General features: G+C 34.0%; 1 protein-coding gene across 3 annotated transcripts; it reads right to left on the reverse strand.

The window, feature by feature from the left end:
* Window positions 1-1,399: 1,399 nt before the first annotated feature.
* On the reverse strand, window positions 1,400-18,512 carry LOC125073793 (gamma-aminobutyric acid type B receptor subunit 2). 3 transcript variants are annotated; one of them, XM_047684831.1, is made up of 32 exons: window positions 18,307-18,512; window positions 17,414-17,569; window positions 16,433-16,536; window positions 15,915-16,052; window positions 15,468-15,635; window positions 14,560-14,735; window positions 13,598-13,772; window positions 13,398-13,476; window positions 12,802-12,956; window positions 12,392-12,543; window positions 11,649-11,795; window positions 11,318-11,427; window positions 10,337-10,467; window positions 9,573-9,695; window positions 9,060-9,170; window positions 8,608-8,736; window positions 8,203-8,298; window positions 7,518-7,703; window positions 7,230-7,347; window positions 7,065-7,158; window positions 6,565-6,739; window positions 6,068-6,226; window positions 5,821-5,983; window positions 5,175-5,270; window positions 4,094-4,201; window positions 3,814-3,886; window positions 3,679-3,734; window positions 3,346-3,425; window positions 2,964-3,044; window positions 2,510-2,891; window positions 1,936-2,196; window positions 1,400-1,888 (listed from the first exon to the last, which is right to left on the reverse strand). In XM_047684831.1, the coding sequence occupies exons 2-31, from the start codon at window positions 17,559-17,561 to the stop codon at window positions 1,946-1,948; spliced, it is 4,164 nt and encodes a 1,387-aa protein (XP_047540787.1). In that variant the 5' UTR covers window positions 17,562-17,569; window positions 18,307-18,512; the 3' UTR covers window positions 1,400-1,888; window positions 1,936-1,945. The 3 variants fall into 3 exon arrangements, with proteins under 3 accessions (XP_047540787.1, XP_047540786.1, XP_047540788.1); XM_047684830.1 differs by having other exon boundaries at window positions 1,400-2,196; XM_047684832.1 differs by lacking the exon at window positions 18,307-18,512 and adding an exon at window positions 17,941-17,987 and having other exon boundaries at window positions 1,400-2,196.
* Between the last annotated feature and the right edge of the window lie 765 nt (window positions 18,513-19,277).

The raw sequence follows: 19,277 nt of genomic DNA on the forward strand, positions 1-19,277 counted from the left end.
AGAGAGTTGACATTACTGCATACAACATGCAGTAATTTCAATATTAAAAATAGTCAATAAATAATATCAATCAATAATATAACTTTGCAGTTAGTTACTTAAAATCAGCACAAAAAATTGAAATGAATTGAATTAAATGCATCAATAATTTTACTTAAAAAATATTAGTTTTTAATCAAAGGGTAGTAATAAATAAAACACAATCTGTAATAAATTATTTATTATCTTATAACTAATTTAAATTAAATATTCTATTAAGTCTTTAATACGTGCAAATAGATGAATATAAAATTGTAATTTAAATAATATTAATCGATAAAATTCAAAGAACATTAACGTAACATAATAATAACTTTTAACGTTTTGTAAATTATTTACAATTTACCTATTACTACTATCTAACGTAGATAAAAGTGTTAACCTTATTTTTTTCTTTATGTATGAATAAATTTCAAGAATGGTAACTACTTAATTCATAATAAATGTTTTTGTGCAATTGTATTGTAAGTACATTTTGGAGACGACGCATAATACTTATTAATAAAACAGCAGAATAGGTAGTTTTTTTTAAATATGACAATACAAATTACTGTCATGGAAATTTTCTAGCAACTCTAAAATTTGAATCTTTCGCCTGAATATATCAAGTGAAAAAATTGTCTGTGCAAGGATAAAGAAAGAATTGAGTTATTTAAAACAAACAATACTTTAAATCACTTATAATAATTATATACTTTTTAAAATTGCTCGAATAATATCTAGTAAAGTCATTTAACCGATTAATTCGTGGTTCAAGTCGTTGCACGCCTAGGTACTACCTCTACAGCCACTGATCAACACCATATTGACATTACTAGCAAATATGAATACTATACAATGGAATTTGAAAATTAAAAATATTGACTAACAAATACCTATTATATTTTCGTAATCACATCTAATATCAGTTATTCATAAAACCCGTAAATGAACTTGCTAATTATAATAATCACAATAACGTTTACATACAACAATTATTAACGACATTAAAAATTACTAGACACGTTGTGATTTCGATAATTAATATAGTTTTAGTTAATTTTAGTAAAATAGTATATTTATAGTAATAATAAAGCATTGCCAGCCAACATTTTGTACAAAAAAAACTTATAAAATAACGTTGAACTTTTTTTAACTAAGATCACTTAATCGTAAATAAATAAATAATAAGATTTATTTTTTTCATAAGAATGTTATCTATTTTTGAGTAGTTTATCGTGCAATAGCTTGTGTATTTATGAAGAGCTATTTGAGTCAGCTTTGTAATGGTAACATTGTATTTCTTACATAGCTACATTTGTTCTAATTCAATGTTTTTGAAATAATTTCATCATGAATATTTAATTACAAAACTGAGCTTATTAACTAACGAATTTCGTAATGACTATATTAAAAACTGACTAAATATTAAGAGTCTTTTCACTTTACGATAAATATATTAACCGTACACAATTCATTATGGTGCATTCACATATGCCAAAGCACGTGTAGCCGCTCAATGATGAATCCACTATGCTTCATATACAGATTACTCTGAGACCATTATTGTTTTAAACAATAAATTATTCATAACGTTAATATTCTATAAAGCAAAACAAGTCCTACGTATTTATATAATACAGATACAGTAAAGTTAAAGAAATTAACGTAGATCAAATACAAAATTAATGAACAAATTGTGATTGCGCACCATTGCGGAAGCGACGCCATCTTAATGACAACATTTCATAATAAAATTTGAACGCATAGATTAAAATTAACTTCGTACTTAGTCATAGTATACATTTCAACCTCATTTACACACAGACGCACACACGCAAATACACTCTTGCCGTCGTATTTACGTTCCTTTACAATCTATTGGGACTGCATCAAACTGTCACAATAGGAAACAGCACTTGAATATTTATAAATACTCCACAATGTCGCACTTAATTGATATATTAGGACAGCTAACACCATAACTGAGATTCAGGCCATGGGGTTGGCTCTTGTGCCTCTCAGTTAGTAGCTTATGAAATATGGGTAGGATAGCGCATTCAAACAACTCGGACTCAGAGCTGGCTGTGTACATCTTTCTCTCGACAGATTCCTGACGTTTGGAGTCGCTACGAGAGTAGGTTGCTGATTTGCGCTCGTCCCTTTTGTTGGGTGATTCTGAAAATTAAGGTATGGTTATTAACAATTTTAATCATCAAACAAGAAAACATCGACACTAGTTAGGCCAGTCAATAGGACGATACGGAAAAGCATCACTAGTAAGAGTTTTCATGTTAATTTAAGTGTATCAGATACATTTTTTATGTTATGTGTATATCCACTACAGACTCTAAAGATCTCAAAATGATTTAATTTGTTTGAACCGCATTCAAAGAGGTAAATACTATAAGGATAAATTAAGAAAAATGGAAGTTAATAACGTCGCAAAGTGTAACGGTTGTTTTATTAGAAATTTACTAAAAAATCTTACCGGTTTTATGTCGTGATGCAACATTTGGACTGCTCTTATAATGGTCGGGTCGAGTTTGTGCGGCTTGAGTTAGTTTTGGTGAATCTCCAACACCTTTCGCTCTTTTTAATGGCTCTGCTTCTTGCCTCAATCTCTTAGACGGAGACTCTTGGCCTTTCGTAACTCTTATCGTATCAGGATCTTGTACCAATCTCTTCGCTGGTGATTCTTGTCTTTTAGATATTCTTATGATATCTGGATCTGGCTTCCTGTCTTTAGTTTCTGCCACTTTCCGTTCCATTTCAGGAACTATTTTTTCGTGTAGCTGCATTTTAGGTACCTCTTCGTGTTTTTCTTGTGTTGTTTCCATTTTCTCGAGCTGTTCTTCTTGATATGTTCGCATCTGTTTGAGAAATGGTTGTGAATAGACTGGGAAGTAAATTGAATGAAACGTTTTCATTACTGAGATACGTACCATCGCAGTAGATTGTCGTCTTTTTGTTTGTATCTGATGAGGCGGTGTACTTACTGGCTGTGGAAATTCTGAACCTCGACGCTAAAAAGATTATATTTTTACAATTTTAGATCACAGCAATAAGGTACTCATAATATTGACTACATGTGATATGGTAGCTATAATTTCTTTATACTTTATAGTATAAAATATAGAATCTTATCATTGGATAAGTAATTTGTCGGATTACAAGGTACTCTTTTGTAAAAATATCGTACTATTGGGGGTCTTACTCTTAGATTGTACGCTATGATTCGACAAATTCGATGAGATGACAGTGCCCTGCACAACGTTTGTCGGATTACCGGGGGTCCACTTTAATCAGTTTACTTGACGTACTTACTTTCGATAAGCGATCGGTCATTCGTAGAGTTTCTGCCTCTCGATATCCTTCTGGCGTAGCAACTCTCGCTGTTGTACCTACTAAAATAATAACCAATATTAATCGATGTTTAAGGAAAGATATTTTGTACACAGTGTATTTTAAAGAAACTTTAACAAAGGTCAGACTAGTTACTTGAAATTTGTAAAATCTGCTTTAACAATTATATTAATTAAGTCTAAAAAATCAAATTCTTCGTTGGCATTCAAACTAAAAACATCGTTTTATAGTCGTATTTTTCTATTAATCAAATTATTTATAATAAAGTTTTAGTTATTTCTAACTGAGACTTACCGTGATTAATAGAAGCATTTGAAGCTCTTCTATCTGTGCTTCTGCTATCTGTTTCCCTGTAAACCATTTCAATGATATTTCAGTGGTAATTTCAAAAATATAAACTTTGGCTTTAGCGTGGTGGATCATTTTTACCTGTGATGGTGGGGTGATGATTGCTGTCGACTCTTCTCTGAAACACTTCGTTGCATTGGAGAGTGAGCGTGGCCTAAATTTATATTTAGTTATTTTTATTTAGTTTAAATTATTGTAACATTGTTAAAATAATAGTCGAATTGAAGTATAAAAACAGATGGCTTGATTTTAAATAATTCCTACATAAGAATATGGTATATTTCTTAGCAACGTTAATCAAATAAGCCTTATAATGTTTGCCAAATTTCAAGACATCAAAACTCTTGTTTTTCCCACTTACTTGGCGGTGATTTCTGGCACGTGTACTGGAAAGTATTCGTATCCCACAAATCACTTTGAACAACTATGAAATTTTCTTTTTTTCGTTTCTCTGAATCTTTCCGTTGACCTAAAAGTCATAATTATGATAGTAAAAATTTGTGTGCTATCCGTAAATCAATCAAGTCAATTGGTCAGACCCATTAATCCTAGAAAGTAGGAAAAATCTTTAACATGCAGATTATGCCAAGCGTTTAATAAATTTCAAATTAGATAATTATTATTTTTTTATAAATTATTATATAGTAAAATTGATACAACAAAACTACTCTAGGTATATCTCACATCTAAAACCTGCCTTATAATTCCACACCATCTTTTTCCAACAAAATAAACATAATAGCGATTTCTACATATCATACCAATGTAGGTTAATTCTAATTTATAAATTGTTCTATAAGAAACTATGATGTAGTCCATTCCCATAACGTCATCATTTTCATCAATATTCAACAGTTTGAAGAAACTTTTATTGAAAGCACTGAATTACCAGCAGTACTAGAGATATTTTTTTTAACGTTTGGTCCTTTTATTTTCTTTTATATTTATTTTAAACTACAATTTCATTTATTCGAGAGTATTGTTTATATTATAATTTACTTGTATTGTTGTAAATGCCTCTAATGGTATATCAAACTGTTCTATCCTGCTATTATCGTAATGTTTTCTTATTTATTTTGTGAATATTCCGATTGTGTTTCTTATATCAATAAATCCTATACATAAAAACATATATCACATGTTACTAGTATTCGGGTAGTGTTCGAAATGCAACTGCTATTATGGGAAAAACATACATAATACCTTAATTTGTCTGTTTTACACATTTATTTTTGTCCACTCATTCTGATTTTAATGATGATAATTAATTATCTAAAACTCTCCAATAACTACTAAACAAAGAATAAATAAATTTGGTCAACAAAGTTTTGTATTTCCCTTTTAAATCCTCGTTTACATAAACAAGAATTTTCAGAAACACTTGCCTTACAATGAATTGCTAAACCAAACATTATAATTATATCATTATAATGAGAACTTACATGTCTTTTTCCTGTCCGTAGAAGAATATTCATGGTCGATGTCCAATATGTCCTCGGGTTCTTGTTTTGGCTTATAGAGAACAGGTGGCTCTCGTTCTTCACCAGGAAAAAAAATTAAGAATAATGTTGAATTGAAAATTAATTAATATTCTAAATTGTGGTACTAAATTATAATACTTTTTGATTTACTAAGCCATTGCAATTTTATAAATATTATGGATTTTTTTGGAATATAACTGACTCAAATTGACTATCGTTATCATTAAAGATAGGTATGTTATAGCCATCTTTATTGCCATAATATCGGTTGGGTTAAAGGACATTTAATATAATGCACAAAAATGTGTTGATACGTATCTTCTGGAGCACATTAAAACAAGCATTTGACCAATCTCCGCTCTTTTTGGCATGCGGGATCAGAAAATGAATACATTTAGCTTAGAGATCGCCTTTACTCCTCGGTGATTGGTTAGTGGATACTAGCCAAAAACTGTCGATATAAGATTTTTAGAACAGTAGGACAGGGAGTCAATGTAGTATTCCAGATCGACTGGCAACTATAATCCACCACGAGATAATGTGTCTTGCATTTGGGCAGCTATAACTCCAAATTATCGATACACTAAAAGATATAGTATGCACTGACCGTGCTTCCTGTCGGGTATCGCGTCGTCGGCGGGCGCGTGCAGCAGGTCGGCGAGCAGCGCGCCCGCGCTGGCGCTCGACATGCGGCGATGCGTGCGCGGCGCGCTCTTCACCTCGCGTTTGGTCTCTTGGGACTTTGTCAGTTTCTTTTGCATCTCCGGTGTCTAGATACATTCATTTATTAATAGCACTAGCTTAAACCCGATAGAATAATAAGTGATCTGGTAAGTGTTATATTAATATCTGACCTTATTAACCTTAGGCGGGGCCGCCTTTGTATACATTGGCTCTTGGACTTTAGCTGGTACAGACTTAACCGTAGGTGTATCACTTGGCTTCAATGCTGTAATCGTTTTGGCTTCTGCTTTAGCTGGTTCCGATATTTTAGGCTTTGTAGGCTCTGGTTCCTTAAATAAAGGATATGTCAATTATATTTTAAATAAATATATCTAACAAATTGGTAATATTTATTGGTTAGTTTTTCAGTAAATGCTAAACATTATTTCAAAACCGAAGGACCCTTGTTAGGTCATACTTAATTAGAGCTTGATATATTTTGTCTTTAAATTTATATAGGAAGACAGACAGGCAAATGGGCCACCTGGTGGTAAATGGGCAAAAAAGCCTATAATTATTCAAACTAAGAAATATTTACCATTTATTTCGTGGTTCCAATAATCTGAACCAAGAGTTCAAAGACTACTTCGTAAAACTGTAACCTACAATAAGATGTTTAGAAAATTACCTCAGTAGACCATCCATATGGTAACTTAGCGAGTTGATCTTTTTCAGGCACAGCTTTAGACGACGGAGGACTTGTGTAATCCAAGTGATTCTTGAAAGATACATTCTTCGTTTGTTCCTTTCTGGGTTCTTTGAGCACTTCTTTTATGGGTTCCACAGGCGCTGAAGGCTTAGGTCTGAAAATTATAAGATGCCTTATTAAATAATTTTAGCAGTTGTTGTGTTGCAGGATATACTTCTTTGATGAAATTTTCGTCGATATAATATGTATGTAATGTCGTTTGTCGCGGTTATTATTATAAAACTTATGCTTATCTATGCTTCTATGAAGGAAATTAATTATTTTCTATCTGTAATTTCAAAATAACTGTCCTTTTTAAAGATAATTAATAATAATAATATCATCGTGATAAGAGAAATGCTTTTTTATTTTTTCTATCTTAACTCTTTTTAAATCTACTATACAAAGCTAGTTCTAAATGAAAACGATGAAATACTTGCTTCTCATTGGATGGTTGAGTCTGCATACTAATGTATTCAGTTTCTGCACCAGCTGATGCACTGAGACTGCATACTGATGTTATGTCACTAGTTTCTGTAACGTGAACAATTCCTAAGTAGAAGAAAGTGAGTGACGTATCCAAAAAAGAAAAATAGCCAATTTACCTGGGTGACTAAGGTTTTCTCTCGGCACTGGTAATCTAGTTCTTAACGTGCCTGGGGATTTCGAGTCTCGGACTGAAGATTCAGAACTTGCATCACTTCCTAGCTTGCTGAGTAACATCTAAAATATTTGTTTATCTAGTTATATTGATTTTATTTTTAAAAAAGTTTAGGATTAATGTAACATAATAATACATTTCATATCAAATAATTGTAATACAGAACAACAATGTAAGAGAATGCCTCTCGCTAACGACAAACAATGGGACAGGTCAAGACAGGAAACATCACCTGCAGCTCATTCTCCTTGGCCTGCAGCGTGCGGCGGTAGCGGTTGTTGTATTGACGCAGCTCCTTGAGGCGGCGCTCCAGCTCGGGGCCGGGCTCGCGGCACTCGTGCGGCGCGGCGGGGCGCAGCGTGGCGCGGATGCGCGCACCGCCCGACCCACCAGAGCCGTTGCGCCGTAGCTCTACCAGCTTTGTGCGATCGATATTACAGGATCATCGTTGCGTTTTGAGTAATAAATATTATTATATGAATTAAGCACACCTTAGTACATCGATTTGGTAGTGATTTATGTATTGCAGTCAGACCTTGCTTTGCCACCTCTCGTATATAATGATCCTTATTTATTTTAATATTACTATAATGTAATTTAAGTTCATCATCAAAAAAAAAAATAGTTAAAACTGTTACATCGATAAATAGGGTCCTGAGGTAAAATCAACATCAGTCTTAAGGCAAAAACAAATTACTGTAGTTGCAGTCGGAACACATGGTTGCTTGATTTAAAGAAGAGCCATAGTACCGCTGTTCCCAAATTTCGTGGCGCATTGACGACACAAGTAATGGCTAAAATTTCTTACGGCGCAATGTCTATAGGTGATAATGTCCATTTCCTATCCTATAGTTGGCTTGATTACCAGTCCGCTAACCAAAGCTATGAAAAATATGCCTTATAATAGTATTACATACCTTGGGCACAAAAACTAAGCACAGAGTGGCTGTGGTGCAGAAGATGATGAATATTGCGATCAATACAAACAACGCATCTTTGTGGTCAGCTAAAACCTGAAAAAGAAACGCTCCTCTAAATATTGTCACTTATTATCAGCTCTGCGTAATATATTTTGCCTTTGCTAAGTTTATACCACTTAGGGATCAGCCCTAACATAATATGTTAGGTTACCATTGTATTCCTCTGAACTATTTTTTTTATCTTTCTATTTAACCATAATAATTTATATTTAATCTATCTGTTTCTTGAAGTAGATAGTAAGTATTATGTAGAATGTATTTTCACCGGCAACAACGCGTACCTGTGCAAAATTCCAGGAAAATCGGACATACTTCAAAATTGTTTTGCAGGTTAGTACTTACCAAAGCTATAGGTGCACCCATGATGCACATGATGAGCACATTGTACACGGACAAACCAATGTGTTTCGAATCATTCAAAGCCGGTATAGAGACGTGCCTCGTTTCCCAAGCTAAGAATGCGCCAAATACCTACAAAATTTACAAAGTTTTATTTTTAAGATTTATATATAATTATTAAAACCTATGGACTGTGCAATTATCGTACCTATTTTACCCAATAAAAGTTTTGGAATCAATTGTTATGAAAGATAGCAATAAGGAACTTAAGAAACTTCGGAAAAGCTGATGTTTGTGATCTATACAGCTGTTCGCGCAATGAACAACTTTAACGAACTGGATATTGTATAAATTTAAAAATAATATGTATAAAAAATGTTCATTTGGACACACACACACACATGGATAGCATGTTAGCCAGAGAATAAATATCATTTTTATTCATTATCACTTACCAATAACAGTCCCTTGTAAGCGTAAATAGCTCCAATAAATATGGGCATCCGTTCCGATTGACAATACTCATTTTCTTGCACAATTACTATATCTTCGCTTGTTGGATGTGGCTGAAAAGGCAACATTTTAAATATGAATAACGCTACATTTCTATATTTGGAACATGAAGATTATAAAACAAAAGAAAGATTAATCGCGCACTTTTTTGAAGACCGTTTTAAGGTGATCAATACTGTAAGTACATTATTTTGATCTTGTAGGGTTCAGCCAGCGTTTGCAATGTAAGCGCAAAAAAATATTCCTCTTAGATCATACTATCTGTTAAAAAAACTGCATCAAAATACGTTGTGTAATTTTAAAGATCTAAGCATACACGGGGACAGACCGACAGCGGTAAGCGACTTTGTGTTATGTAATGAAGTATATAAATGTTTTACCAATACGAGTGTTTACACAATAACTCCAAATCAAGAAACGATATATATAAGCTTCACTTTCAGTTTGTTACTTACGTATGCCTCCATCTGCTTAGTAGCTCTGTAGAAAGGATCTGATATCTGCCAAGTAGTCATGATGGCCAAATCAATGCACAGCAGTACACCTACCACCATGAATAACTGGTAGTCTTTTATCACCTGTTAATATTAAAATTCGGATTTACAAACCATTTATAGCCAAAATAATATGAAAAATTCACCAATTTTGATTAATTTCTCTATTTGTCGTTAATGATCAATCTTTAATCTTTAACAAAACTAAGTCTTTGACTTGAAGACTTAGTGACAAGTATTAATATGAGTATTAGAGAGCTAGAGTATTGGAATAGAAGAGTGAGTAGAGTGAGAGCAAGTATTCGAGTGAGTGTGTAGCTGACTGCTTCGTTTGTCTGGTGGTAAACTTCAGTTCGGGCCGATAAATAGTAATTGAGTTTTTAGTCGAAACATTTTGGAGCCTCCAGCTGGCAGTTGGATGTCTGTACATTCCCGTGCCTCGGAATCTCTTTACCATCCCATCGGATTATTAGAGTGAGAGAATAATGAGTTCACTTGTGTTTACACACACACTTATGCACTATAATATATACTGTGCAGTTGGCTAGGAAAATTTACCACAGAAACCAAAATTGGTCACGACTACATCATCATCATTGGCTAATGAAAATCAAAGATCAATAAACAACAATTGAGAATATTAATGGAACTTGTTTAATGATAAATCAAAATCATGCAAAAGTTAAGAAATAATAATTTAAGAAAATAATAAATCATTTTGTAACCTTCTTATTGAGCTTAACGTCAGTGAAGATTGAGTGAACACGCCAGGTCTTAGAGAACATGGCACCAAAAGCCAGGCTAAAGCCGGCCATCAACAGCCAAGCTCGCGCCGTGCAGATGTATGGAAACGCGGCTGTAATCGTATAATAATTACTTGAGGTGATTTTTTTAATAACAAAACAATCAAATAATATTTTGATAAATAGTAAAGCTACGATACATTTTATACATTTTATTATATTGTTTGACTGCTTAGATTAATTTAATTTATATAAGTAGGATACAATTTTAACTTTATTTAATTTGAACATGCATTATATATTTTATTCGAATACAGTAATAGCACCAAGCAATTTCGCTGTGAATTAAGAGATGATTGATTATGTAGATGCAAATTTAAAACAAAGTAACGAAATAGAAGCGATAACGTCAAAGTACTTACAAATACTGGATGGCAAAGCTATGAAACACACAAAATTATCACATACCACCAAAAGCGATGGATAGAAGGAAAAGAAACCAAAACTTGGAAACATGCTGTCGACTCCGACGACCTAGAAAATCGCCTAGGTCTTTCTCAGAATCAGTCTAAAATAAAGAGGGGGTTAGTTCCCAAAATTTGGTTAGCGGGTTCCATTCTGCCCGGGGTCGAAGCTCAAGCTGGGTTTGTAGCAAGCTATTACCTCCACGTGGTACTTCCTGAGAAAGACCTAAGAATTAATGAACTGAATGAGATCGTGAACGTGACGGAGTGCCAGCGACATGCGAATCGAAAGTGCTTTTTATTTTACTATTTATTCGAAAAATTTACTCGTATTGAATGAATAATCGAAATAATTTTATTTAATGAAAATTTTCGACCAATTATATTGTTAAGGTTACCTTCGATCCGATAAAAGATAGAGAGAACACAAAGATAATAATGAATGACAATAGAATTAACATTGATAAAGGCTCGAAGTGAGAACAGGAGATGAACATACCGATGCTGCTGAGACTGGAGTCGAGCCCGAGGAAGATCACGCTGAGGTAAGTCAGCATGCATCCCACGATGATCAAATTGTTGAGATGTGGAGACGACATTTTTATATACCTAATATGGAAGCAACTTTTTGATTATAGTGTCGTTTGGATTACATATGAAATTATCTGATTTTATCTATAAATCAGAAGAAAATACGATATTATTGCCATTTCATGTGTGTGAAAAAGGCATTTAAAAAACATATTTAATTTATTAGCATATTTTTAACGCTGGCGTTGACGGGGTCACCAATATCGATATCTCGCATCAGATCACCCAGAAGTGCAGACCTCTGGTTCCGGTAGTGGATGTTCATCGCAAGGAAGGCAGTGGCGAGCAGGATGCCGAGTACGGAGCACGACACCAGCACCGAATACAGCGTGATGTTGACCTGCGTGTGTTCCACTAGCCGTAGCGTACGGTCCTTTGGAGGGTTCCTTTGAACATAACAGAATACACATACACACCCACTACACCAACACTATCAACTCTTTACGGTAGTAATATATTGTATATTACTATTGTGTCTCGGTATATTTATAGATCATAATATTATCACTCGAATTTAGACCCCTAGAACGTGTAAGAATCTATACTAATATTATAAAAGCGAAAGTAACTCTGCTTGCTACTATTTCACAGCCAAACCAATGAACCAAATTCTGTATGAAGCCAGCTTGAACTTCAAGAAAGGACATAGGCTTAGAACATATACTTTCTTATGTCTAAAACCGATCCTACCTATCTAAAACGATCGAAGCCGAGCGCAACAACTAATAGTTAATATATTGACAGAGTTCTCTACGGGTAATGGTGAGTACTTAACATAGGGTAGGTAAGAATTCGGTCGTGTACTTCACAATAATGTGTTTCTTTTCTGGAAATTTTTGATTGCGACTAAACTCATTGAAGCTATTTTCATAGTGTTATTACAAGAATTTACTATCATCGACTAACAACATCACATTTCTATAAAATTTTAAGATATTTTATCAATAGAGCTCATATATTTTTTTTAAATGTCCACACTTACTTCCCAATCCACCTGAAAGGTTCTCCACTGCCCAGGTCGAGACGATCTCGTTCAGCACAATATTCTCCAACTTTGACCTCACCTATTTCACCTTGGAACTGCTTGAGCAGGATCGATGCTTTTCGCTCGTTGTCATAAAAACGAACTGGTCCCTGAAATTAATATTTATGGCGTAAATGTAATAGATTTTTAGTAAAAATTTAATAGTATAAGATATAAAGTCGCGAATAAAAAGAATTTAAAAAAATATGCCAATGTCTGAAGAAAATTTATTACACATGTGCCTACCAAACAACATTGGAGAAGCAAGGCGGTATAAGCTCCAAACCTTCTTAAATAGGAAGCCTAGCAGCGGGACGTTTATAGACTGCTATTCTACCAATTAGTAAAAATATATTTGTTTAACTTACAGTAACTCCTTCAAATGTAACATTGCTTAATGCATCCAGGAACAGTTGCTCCCATTCCTTGTCCCTGTATCTGAAATCCTGTACAGTTTTCTCTTTATATTTTAGCTTGACTCGATGGGCTACGGTTTGAATTGCTAGCGCCATTGCCCATATACCTATAACAAAAACATTATAGCAAACATTATAGAGATATTCTGTAAGGAGAAACTTGAAAGTCATGCAGAACAAGATCGTAAGGCTGGAAGCATTCGCCTGTATAAGTGAGTGAGTGAGAGGATAAGTGTGAGTGAAAAAAATGAACATTTGTATCAATGGCAATTTGTCAGACATTGTAAAAACAACTGACTCAACAGCAGGTAAATGCTCGTCAATCAGTGGGCAGTACTATCCCGTAGGTAATGGTGAAAACCAAAAAAAATTTGAACCACCATAAATATCAGAAAGTGATGTGACATTGACTATGATAATCGTATAACTAATATCACTGCAGTTTATCATAACCTTGCAGTCAAAATCAATGGTACGCTTTTAGCTTAATTTATTGCAAAATAGGATACAAAAGCAGCATATTTGTAGCAGCCTATGTCAGTACTAACCATCGTATGTATAACCATGAAATCTGGAATATTCTATTCCCCTTCTGCGGTCGTATTCCACTTGATAATCTTTGGCCGTCTGAAAAGATAAAATAGGAATTAAAATTATCATCTCTTTTTATTGTTTCATTATTTAACAATGATTATAAATCAATTTATAACGGATGTATACCTACCTCAAGATGCAACAGTGTACTTACGATGCCGGAGACAGTAGTCTCGCCGGTGGTGGACAGCGGTAAAAGGTCAGTGAGGATGGCAGTGTCAAGTGCGGCGCCTAGCTCTCGACGCGAGCAGGGTGCGCGGCGCGTCCACCACTTGCTGCTGTACGTGCCCAGCAGCAGCCACGTGTAGGCCCGACCGTACATCTCTAGTCTATGTGACGTTTAAACATTTACTTAAGTTATAATTTTGAACCTTTGTGCACGACCAGATAGATTTCAGGCGCAAAAATATAGAAAGTCCTGATAATGAGCTGTTACTGTGAATTTCTCAACATTAAAACCCAATAATGTTTACGTTCTGACCTGGATCTTGAAACCAGGAACTTATAATCAACGGGCTTATGAGGCAGTTTCTAGACTATCGAGGTACCATGAGGTCTGTTATTAACAAACAAAGATTTAATATTGGTACCCATATTAATAATTTCGTGCAAGTCTACGATAGACACGATCGATACCTAACCGAACCTATCCACAATCCATAAAATTTTATGAATGACATGAAGTTCAACGGGCGACCATGTTTGACGTTTACGGGTGCTTTATATGAAAAGTAAAGCCGTTTTTGTTTAGGTTTATTTAAGCCGGGTTTTCATCTAATATAAAATAATATAGCCTCGAAAGGTTTTATTGAAGAATGTTGATGGATGGATTAGGATTTTATATATCTTGTTATAAAACCTATTCAAATCACGTAACTAAAAGCTAATAAATTTTATTTGATATTAAATGGAAATAACATAATTGGCCAAAATCTTGGCGAAGTTGTTATCGAAACTGAAGTGGAAGTGATGTATTATAAATAAACATATAATCATCATGGACTGTTTTTAGTGCAATAATAGTAAAATTAGCAGATCTATTAGCAAATAATTTATCTCTTTCTTCATCGATTAACACTAAGATGTATTTCCAATTTAAAGCACAAATATACGTACTTGTACGCTTCGCAAAATATTTTCAAAGCCCACGTTTCGTTGAAGTTTCCGAGTATGATTCTTATGTCTTTCTCTTTTAATTTCGATAGAGCTGTCTTCACTTCTGTTGCAAAACTCTGAGATTCATCCACTAAAAAGTTTGCTGAGTCTAGATCTGCTAAGAGCCTGTTATGCGCCTGAAAATAAATTATGTATATTGCATAAATGCTTATAATATCTTATTACAGTAATTATGTAGTTACCTGCATAATATATAGAGGACTTTAGGTTACAATAACTGGATATATAAATCAGCCACTATAATCATGTGAAACTTACACGTCCTTAAATCTATATAGAGGAATCGAGGAGTCCCAAATAAAATATTATTGATGCCTAAAATTAATGCCATTTTAGGATTTACATAATAGTTACATACACAGCCGTTTATGTTCAAAGACGCGTTCAGTGTGAGTCAAACAAAATACTTCAAGAGCTTGCAGAAACGTGCAACAGCGGACAGTTTATTCGTGCTCTTAGATAATACCGAGCCTTTGTTATTGATAGCAAAATATAATATTAAAATTGAGATTCACAAACGAACAAATTGGTATTATCTAATTTAATTATTTATTGGGTACTGATTTTTTAAGTCTTTGTATATAACAACACATTTTTACATAAATTCATTGCGATCATCTCAAGAAAGCAAGTGATACTTTTATTACCAAGAAGAACTACAAGTAATCTAGAGACCAGTAACTCCTACATAATTTTATCAACCATACAGTTTGGCCACTACCAAAGAACTGGATTATTTAAGATGTCTGGATACAAATTCACAGGTTCGAATTGCGTATATCATTTTAATATTTTAGCAAAACCTTACATCGTTTCTAAAATAACAGCAGAAAGATAATTCTACTCACTAGGGCATATCTTGGTTCGTTCTGGTAGATAGTACCAACTCTGGTCCAGTTGAAATGTTCCAACAATCTTATCCGAGGCATGTTAAACGCATTCTCTGAAGGTACAATTCGGAAGAAGTTGGGAAACGCCTCTTTTGTAAACATAGGATGCGTGTCTGCGTATGATAACTGTGAAGAAAGAAAAAGGTATCTAAATACAGTATATATTATGAAACTATCAAAACAGAAATTGGCAAAATTTTATTAGATTTTCAATATGAAAACATTTTGTTTAAGGTAAAATACTGACTCATCTACTGCACCTTTCAGGGTTGTAAGGTATGGTCACAGTTTAATCCCGAATATAATACACAAAATGGTTACACCCACATCATGAAAGCTTATCGCGTATTAATAGTCTGATACCCTATATTCCAATAAAATAATTGTAATTGACCCAGTTATTACCTGCGTTAGATGCCAGTGTTTGGAGGCCTTAGCGATAGGATCAGTAACGTGAGTACACGCCGCTCCAAACAGCATCAACTTGTGCGGACCGCTGTGCATCATGTCGAAAAATGATTTCACTCCCACGGCTGCGTTGCACTGTTTGTAAATCATAAGTTACATCAAAATGAACGTAGACCATGATTGTCAAAAAGATAGGCAGGAAGTTCCGAGATGAGCCAGTGGTTACTTTCAACCCAGGCATTACTGATTTATTATCTGCATAATTTGTATTCGTAAAATCTTATAGTTGACGGTGAAGGAAAACGTATTAGATGTATCCAGCCTGTATTGTAAAAGTCTAGTGGATGAGCTCCAAAACTTTTTCTCAAGAGAAGACCTTGTGGGACATTACGTGCCCATTTTCTAAGAGGATAGTCCTAGAATATAAATGGTAAATCCATCTTAGATTAACTAGAAACAAATGAAAGCATTGTTAGTAAACACAGTTGCGGTTGCAGAATAGAAAAATTTCTCACCTCGGTGTCATTCCACCACATATGCAGTCGGTAGTTACGAAGCACTGAATCATGCTCGTTCACGTGGTCTAGCGCCAGCTTCACACTCGGCATCACGCCTCGACCTACAGCGGTTTTAGCATAGCTTTGGTACTTAGCTCTTAAGACTTAGCTGTCCAGTTATAAGCTGATGAAATCATAGCAATACGATTCTTCAAACCGTGTTAAATGAAATATTCAAATAAAATAAAATAAATTTTATTCAAGTAAACAACACAATGAAGCGTTATCGAATCGTCGATATTTAAATACTACCACCGTTTCGGAAAGCAGCCTCCAGCGAATAGAAACTCGCAAAGTTGCTCTTTTCAAATAATCAGATTTGGATAAGATCAAGCTTTTGATATTCCAAACTTTACTTGTTTTCTATTCGATCTTAAGACAACTAGTAGCTTTTATGTATTTTTATTAATATCACAACGATAAACTGGTCTAGTAGCCAGAAAAGCGACCATTGGCGATCGTTGGGGGGGGGGGGGGGGGATTTATACAGATTCATATGTCGTAATAGCAAACGGCATAAAGCTCTTTTTGCCATTATGCCCCCTCAACGCCAATACTCTTGTGTGTATACTAGAAAGAAAGAAACATATGCTTTTGGTTCTGCGACTAAACTCTTTTTGGTTATATCGGATTTACCCTTGGAATTATGAAGTGAGTATATAATGTACTAGTGCACTAAAAATTTGTCCTGAAGAGGCTTTAAGTCTCCTTAAGCCACCGTGGCTAAAATCGGGACATCATAATATACACAGAAGTTTATCATATGCCTCTGATGTGTTCAAATTAAATCCTACTTCACACTCTACACAACAGAGAGTAACAAGAATTGGTCGAAACACTTGTATCACACCAGTAAAACTATAAACTTCTACGTAAAATAGGTTTACTATTAATCATGAGAATACCAAGCATTATTTTAAAAGCATTATCTAAAGATACCAGTGTTCGAATTCTCCACCCCTTTGCCAAAGGGGAAAAAGCCGGCGATGTAGACATCGGTGCGGCGGTTCAGAATGGCGTCCAAGTTAGGCTTCTGAGGGACGCCGTTGACGATGCCGAATATTAGTAGAATTATGAGAGTTTTCATTTTAACAGCTGTAATTAAAAAAAATATACAAGTGATAAGCAAACAACCTGGCTAGATATGTTTTAGTATTCACTTGGTACCACCCATTCATCACATGTTCTACCGCCAAACAGCAATACTTATTATTGTTGTGTTCCAGTTAGAATAGTGAGTGAGCCAGTGTAATTACAGGATCATTACATCTATGTTTCCAAGGTTAGTAGGGCATTGGCGATTTAGGTATGGTCGATGTTTCTTCGGTACCTTTAGACCGTGGTGCTCGTTAACCATTAGGTTACCAGTTAACAGGTCTTCTGATTGTTGAAAATAAAAAAATAACTGTTCCGCTAATCATTAATATTAAACTATTATTGTTCAAGTTTTAATGATTGAAACTTACAAGCACTTTAACATAACCACATTCTTTGCACATCACAAGGACAATACCTTCTGATAACAATTCAATAAAATTTGCAGCGTAACGTTACTTCCTTACTTACTTACTTCGTTATTAAAGTACCGAAATGTGAGTTTAATTTTATGTTTTTTTCGTCTTCTATTATAATACTTATTTCTTGTCCAGAAATCAAGGAAATGCGAATAGAACCTAATTTATTTCGAATAAATAATATTTGTAACTATCGTTATCACACGATTAAAGCACTACAAGAATTAATATCAAAAATAGTTTTAATTACCTAACTCGTTTAAGCTTCTAAATCGTTAATAATCTTAATATAGAAATTTCGATCTCTAAGTAGCTTACCTGAAATTTATGCTCTTTAATACTTTTATAAACAATAATCAATTTAATATAACACAGATTATAAACCGTTTGTTCGTCACAAAATAATTAAACACGCAGAATTATTTTTACACAAAACTAAAACACACTTTATGGAAGTCATGACGCCTCACTGAAACCACCTTTTCAGACTTGTACAAGATTAAACTGCCTTCCCACTAAAGTCAAAGCAAAATGAACTATAACAAGTGTCATTAAAGCTCTTTATTGTATCATTCACAAAACTGATGTTATAATATTTCTTACAAGAAAACGATGTAACAACGAAAACTTAACAACTTAATATAAATTTTATTTATATGTATATAAGATTCAATAACGATTGACAGTGTTTTTATATGAGCCTTAGTTGCGTGAATCGGATTGAGCAAATATACAAAATTAGGCTTTGCCGGGGCGAATCGATAGAGGGTGGGTTTTCAGTGTAGTGTTGTGCATTTGGCTAGGTACTTTATCGATAAAATTGTTTATACAACTTTCATTTTTCTGAATTAATTCAGCAATTTTATTGTAACACAACTTACGTCTTCTACGATAAATTATAGAATGATATTGAATGTTGATAATGTTTTCTAAAAATTACGTATATATTAATGAGACCAAGCCATTTTATTTTTAAAAACTAGATCTAGTATTGGAAGTATATGTTTAGGTATATAATTGTTAAAATTACTATACATTAATTTTAATTTTCGACGACCTCCGTGGTACGCCACTCCGTGGTCCCGGGTTCGATTCCGAATCGATGTAGAAAAAGGTTATTAGTTTTCTATGTTGTCTTGGGTCTGGGTGCTTGTGGTACCGTCGTTACTTTTGATTTTCCATAACACAAGTGCTTTAGCTACTTACATTGGGATCAGAGTAATGTATGTATGTGATGTTATCCAATTTATAAAATCGAAATTGTTACAAGGTAAAATTGTAATTGTTGA

The sequence above is a fragment of the Vanessa atalanta genome, chromosome 25 (genome assembly GCF_905147765.1).
Source record: "Vanessa atalanta chromosome 25, ilVanAtal1.2, whole genome shotgun sequence".
Taxonomy (NCBI): Eukaryota; Metazoa; Arthropoda; class Insecta; order Lepidoptera; family Nymphalidae; genus Vanessa; species Vanessa atalanta.

Coding starts and splice junctions, on each gene's coding strand:
- LOC125073793 (XM_047684831.1), bottom strand. CDS start 17,561: ATGAAAACTCTCATAATTCTACTAATATTCGGCATCGTCAACGGCGTC. Junction 16,537..17,413: donor GGTGGAGAATTCGAACACTG/GTATCTTTAGAT, acceptor AAACCGCTGTAG/GTCGAGGCGTGATGCCGAGT. Junction 11,428..11,648: donor ATCCACTACCGGAACCAGAG/GTCTGCACTTCT, acceptor CTTCCATATTAG/GTATATAAAAATGTCGTCTC.